General features: G+C 63.8%; 1 protein-coding gene across 1 annotated transcript in view; it reads left to right on the top strand.

The window, feature by feature from the left end:
- Positions 1–5,793, top strand: part of WASF2 (WASP family member 2) — a gene marked incomplete in the record, with an annotated part of 27,426 nt that overhangs the window by 20,872 nt on the left and 761 nt on the right. The window contains 4 exon segments of the mRNA XM_014590441.2: positions 1,202–1,354; positions 2,090–2,274; positions 2,364–2,453; positions 3,700–5,764. Coding sequence (XP_014445927.1) covers positions 1,202–1,354; positions 2,090–2,274; positions 2,364–2,453; positions 3,700–3,857 — 586 coding nt within the window.

Genomic DNA, 5,793 nt, shown 5'->3' on the forward strand with positions numbered 1-5,793 from the left:
CCAGACAGAGAGAGAGGGAAAGGGAGAAACCAAGCCTCCAGGTCCAAGACTTGAACCGCATTCAGCCAGGTGGGAGTCCAGTGCCCTTAACCACCCTGCCACCTGCCGGCCCCAAGAGATTTGTTTTAAAGAGTGGTGAAGATGGCGAGAGGAAAAGTGAACCTTTCTCTCTTCGGGGATATTGGCCCGGGAGGTGCCTTCATCGCCGTCCCTTCCCAGTACAAAGTACCATTTTGTCCGTGGCCCAGCCCCCATCAGACAGGTCCCTGTGGTCGATTCAGTGACTCAAGTCGGAAGCTCGCATATCGAGAATGTGTGTCCTGTGCAGTGGGACGGTGAGGCTAGAAGTGGGCCTCCCGTTGCCTCTGTCCAGGACCCAGGAGCTGGGCTGCAGCTCACCTGTTGGGAAGGGGACTGGCCTGGCCCCAGCCTGAGGGTCCACATCGGGGGGTGTCTGGCTTGGCCTGTCCCTGCTGCTCGGTTCCCTTGGAGCTTACCTCCACAGAGCCCAGCAGCTGTGGAAACATGCGAGGCCAGACTTTGCTAGCTGTCCTTTTTTTTTTTTTTTCAAAGGAATTATTTAATTTTAGTATTTATTTTTTATTCTTTTTCTTCTGGGAGAGAGACAGTGAGAAGCAAGCCGCCAGGCCCAGGACTCAAACCAGAGTTGGTCATGTGGGAGTCCGGTACTCCGACCACCACGCCACCTGCTGGCCCCCTGCTAGCTAGCTGTCTTTGGCTCATGGAAGTTTTGCAGTTCACCAGAGCAGACCCCTGAGCCCTAGCACCCTGGGGGCATTGGGTGAAAGACTGGCAGCAAGGCCGCCCTTATGCCACACGGCGACCTGCCCGCGGCACCAGCTCGTCTCTGTGAGCACTCTAGGCCTGCCGGCCCTGGAGTCAGGCTGCTGCCTTCTCACCGGTTTGAGCTCTCCAGCCTGTAGGGCTTGGCTTCGCCATTCACAGCCAGATGGACCGGGGTTCGGGCATGGCTGCGCCTGCCATTTGGAGAGAAGGGCAGCCTGTGGGGGCCGGGGCCGAGTTACACAGGTGGCCCAGCAGACATGCTGGGAGGTGTGTAAATGTGAAGTTTCAGTGTAACGGGAAACCTGTGGGGAACACACTTAGTTTACCATTCGTGCGTGTCTGGAAAAGGGTGCCACTTGGGGTCGCGTGACAGTCTCTGGCCTTGGGCACGCAGGCACCCCCACACCCTGGCATACCAGAACGGCAGCGTCGGCTCTGTCGAGAGCATGGATGCGAGCAGCTGCCCTCCCCCGCCGCAGCCGGACTCCGCGTCCTCGCCGTCTTCCTTCTCGGAGGACAGCCTGGCTCCCCCGCCGGCAGAGTTCAGGTGAGGGTGCATGCCGCGGCACCGGGCCCAGCACCCAGGACCACAGAGCTGAGGCAGGCAGGGCTGCTTAGGTCTCCCTCGGAGTGGGTGAGTGCCAGCGTGGGGCCTCGTGCTGTGCGCGCCACCTGCTCCCCACAGGAGTCCTCCCGGGGTCAGTCCTGTACTGTCCCTGTGTCGCAGATCAGTAATCCGAGGACAGGGAGGTCAGCGCACGTACCTAACCTCGCACGGCCAGGAGGTGTGACTGGCCAGTCAGATCCCAGAGCCTGGGTCCTAGCCTCCCTCCTGCCTTTACTGGAGCAGCAGGGTTGCTGGCTGCTCTCTGGCTCACTTGACTGGGTGGGCACACGCCCGCTGCCCAGGTCCACAGACCCTACAGGTTCCTGCATGCAGAGAGGTGCCTTTGCCTGGGCCGGCCCACTCTCACCCCCTGGCGACCGCTAGCCCGGGAGTCGGCTGGTGCTGGGCGGTGGGATCTCACCCCAGTAGCTCCCACGTGTATCGCAGCCCTGGCTCTGGGGTTCCTCAGCCAGCCCTGGCCTGACACAGGAAGCGGGCCTGCTCCTCTCGGGGTGTCTCCTGCTCCATGGGGGCCCCACCCATGCCTGTCCGACTCATGGCAGTCCCCTTCCTTCCCATCCGGGCCTGGGAGTGGCAGTCAGCAGACGAGCTCGCTCCTGGTCCCAAGTGGGGGTGTCTGTCCTGAGTGACGGCGTCTCTCTCTGTGACCTTCAGCTACCCGGCAGACAGCCACAGAGGACCTGGCATGGCTGGACCCAAGAGGGCCAGTGTGGTCAGCCCTGGCCACCCACCCCCAGCTCCTCCCCTGGGCATCCCAGCAGCCCCCAAACCGGGATTTGCTCCACCTCCAGCTCCTCCACCTCTGCCCCCAGTGGCCATCCCGCCCCCACCACCGCACTGTTTTGTCCTCAGGGATACAGAGCTTTGTACTGTGTACCAAATCAGATGTGATATGGTTCCTTGAGGCTTAATTCTGGCTTATCATGCACTGTGCCACCTCCTGATGCCACCAAGCCGAAGTCCTCCTTGCCTGCTGTGAGCGACGCCCGCAGTGACCTGCTTTCAGCCATTCGTCAAGGTAAACGCGGGGTCTGGGCCAGGGGTCGTCTTCCTGGGGTGGGGTGGATGGCCAGCGGGGCTGGTGGCAGACTCTGTGCCCTTCTGGGAACAACTTTCATCAGGGAGAGGGGACTGGACTTCAGGCCTCGGAGAAGCTTGGAAAAGGGCTTCACCTTACAAATGGGGAGATTTAGGGCCAGCAGGTGGTGTTGAGGCACTGGGTCCCCCGTGGCTAGCTTCCAGTTCGTGTCCCACTCTGGTGGCTTAATCGTACCGGGTGCCCGTGCACGTGTGCCCAAAATCCCATGAAGAGGAGAGGAGGAGGGGTGGCAGGGGCGATTCTCACTCGCTTGCTGGGACAGCACGCGTGCCCTATCGCGAAATTAAAAAGCATAGATTTAGCTTTCTTTCTCTCTCACCCCGGGACGCTCAAAGCCCTGCAGGTCTGTGCTGGGTATTCATGGGCACCTTCCCGGGGAAAGGTGGCACGCGGCACTCCCAGTACCTGAGATGTGCCAGGCTCAGGCTCGGGGGCTGGAAGTCAAGGTCAGGTGCCCACATCTGGCCAGGGGCGTGCCGCAGTGTCACTCAGCAGGTGGCCTCACGTGGCAGAGTAAGCACAAAAGAGACAGCTCGTGGGGCGGCTTGCTGGGACAGTGGGCCTTGCGTTAACCCACTGGCCCCATGAGACTGGGGACTGACCCAGTCTGCCAAGAGTCTGCCCCAGCCCGGGCAGCACTAACCGCCCTGGTGGCCGGTCTCCCCTGGAGGCCTGCTCAGTGGTGCAGCAGGGGCAGTTAAATGTGAAGGGGACAGTGTGGAAGGGAGGGACAGGCTGCATCCCAGCCCTTGCCCCTAGCCAGGTCTGCTCAGACAGGAGCAAGAACCTCTGTCCCGGTGGGCCTTCCTGGGCTGGTATGCCTGTCCCGGCTGTCCCCTTCTGCACCCCAGGGGTCACAGCGGTGGGCCCTGCTCTGCTCGTCAGCCCCAGGGAACGCCTGCTCTGGGTGACAGTGGGGGGCTGGGCAGATGGTGTGGAGATCAGGGCCGTGACGCCTCAGGACACAGGCTGCCCGCCTGCGGGGCCGGGGAGGGGCAGGCAGCCCCCCACACCCAGACCAGCCAGTTCCGGAAAGCCCCCGTCTTCCCTTCTGCTCTGCTCCTCACGGCCCTCTTGGCTGTCCCGGAGGTCCCTTCCTGTCCTTAGTCCTCAGTCCCAGCGGTCCCGAGCTGGGGATGCACAGCGTCACCCTCTCTGCCCGCAGGCTTCCAGCTGCGCAGGGTCGAGGAGCAGCGAGAGCAGGAGAAGAAAGACGTCGTGGGCAACGACGTGGCCACCATCTTGTCGAGGCGCATTGCTGTCGAGTACAGCGACTCCGAGGACGACTCCTCCGAGTTCGACGAGGACGACTGGTCAGACTAGGCCATCCCTCCTGGCCCCCCGCCTCGCCGCCCCTTCCTGCCGCCTTACCCCATGGGGGGCAAAGAATGTCAAGGGGCCAAAGCCCCCACCCCCAGCAGCCAAAGATACGCCACGTGCTTCCCAGACCCACCGCCTCCCCGCCGGCCCCCCAGCCAGCTAGGGTCCTCCCCTGTTGCCCAGTGGAGAAGGCCCCGCCCCGGAGGCCAGTTTCCGCCCTGCTCTGCCCTCGGGCAGTGGAGCGGTCTCTGCCCGCTCAGCGTCCAGGTGCCTTATGGAGCCGCTCCGTGTGGTGCCCTCAGGGTGGCGCCCCCCAGTACCGTGCCTTTCCGAGCCTTCACCGGCTCTCTGCACCCGTGCTCAGGTGGCCCGCCCTCCCTCACCCTCAGTGCCTTCAGGCAGCACAGCCCGTGTTAGCCTTCACAGCCATGGCCAGACCTGCCCGCCCACATGGGCGGGGCCCTCAGCCTGCTCACGGCGATGCCAGCCACAGCCCGGTTCTGCTGAGCTCCAGCTCCTCGACTTTCCGGGACCACATGCTGGAGATGCGTCAGTCGGGACAGCAGTCTTGGCTCTGTTCCCTCCGGGCCCTACTGTGGGAGGGCTCAGGGCTGGACTGCCCCCAGGTGGCTCTGGAAGCTGCCCTGGGGACCAGAGTAGGGAAGGGAGGCCGGGCAGCTTTGACAACCCTCTGCGACCCCCTTTCTCGTGGAAGCCCTGGCCCGCAGCCCTGCAGGTCACACTGCCTGTGGGCCCAGCCTGGAGGCAGCACCCGCCTAGCCAGAGGAAAATGGCTGCCCTCACCCTCTGCAGTACCTGCCTCTGCCCTTGGGCTGGAACTGCCTCCCCCTGCTGTCTCCGGCTCCCAGAGCCCTGAGACACGACGGGTTCATCTCCAGCCCAGCAGATGGCCGCGGCAGCCCCAGACCCCGGAAGCCCTTCAGCCTAGGAGAGTACTGATGGCAGTGCCGCTGTGTGTCCCTGACCTCCGGCAGTGGGACCGAGTCCTGGGCGCGCCCGCCTGCTCGGCCGTGTGTGCCCCAATGGCAGACGGCATCCTGGCCACAGCCTGCAGTCACCAGAGAGGAGGTGGAGGCAGCCGTGGGGTCCTGGGGCCTGGCCAGACCAGGGCTAGGCCTAATGGCTTCGACTAAACGACCCCATCCTCTTCCCGCAAAGGGGGAGCCAGCCACACTGCTCTGACCTTGGAGGGTGGTGCTGGCCTGGCTCCAGGAACAGAGGGAGCTGCAGAGAGCTGGGGGCGGGGAGGGGCTGCTGGGAAGGCAGGATTAGATCGTTAGCTCCGTGACCTCCCGGCTGCAGTTCTGTGTTCTCGCCCTGCAGCTGGCCGGTAATGATCTGCAGCCCAGAGCAGCAGCACAGCCCGGCGCTCATTAAAGCCGTGTGGTCTGGCTTCACGCTTTGGAGCAGCCAGCCTTGCAGGGCCTCTGCAGCGTGGGGGGAGCTGGGGACTGTCAGTGAGGCCCTGGGCTCTCCTGTGCACATGTGCACAAAACCCCTCAGACCAGGCGCCACCAAGTGCAGGTGGTCTTGGGTCTCGGGTCCCGCGCTCATCAAGTGCAGAGCTCCGGTGACTCAGTGACCCAGGCTGGCAGGTGTCTGCAACAGTGGTCCCCAGGGACTCCCGTGCTGAGCCGGGGAGCACCTTTCTGGCCGGCCCAGGCCACTTCCAGTAGTGTCAGAAGTGACTGGAGGCTTGGCCTTGTCTGCGGATGCATGCCAGGAGAGGGGGTCCCTGTGGAGACCCAAGGCACCTGGCCAGCAGTAAACGCTCATGACCCCCAGAATCCACCCTGTCCGGTACCACTGCCGGGCTGAAGCAGTGTCCAGGCTGACGTGAAGCCCTTCCCATGGCGCCAGGCTCCCGGCGGCAGGGCCAGCCTGGACAGGTCTGTGGCCTTTCCCGGCCCCCGGGGCC

This window comes from Tupaia chinensis, unplaced genomic scaffold, assembly GCF_000334495.1.
Source record: "Tupaia chinensis unplaced genomic scaffold, TupChi_1.0 Scaffold000445_1, whole genome shotgun sequence".
Classification (NCBI taxonomy): Eukaryota; Metazoa; Chordata; class Mammalia; order Scandentia; family Tupaiidae; genus Tupaia; species Tupaia belangeri.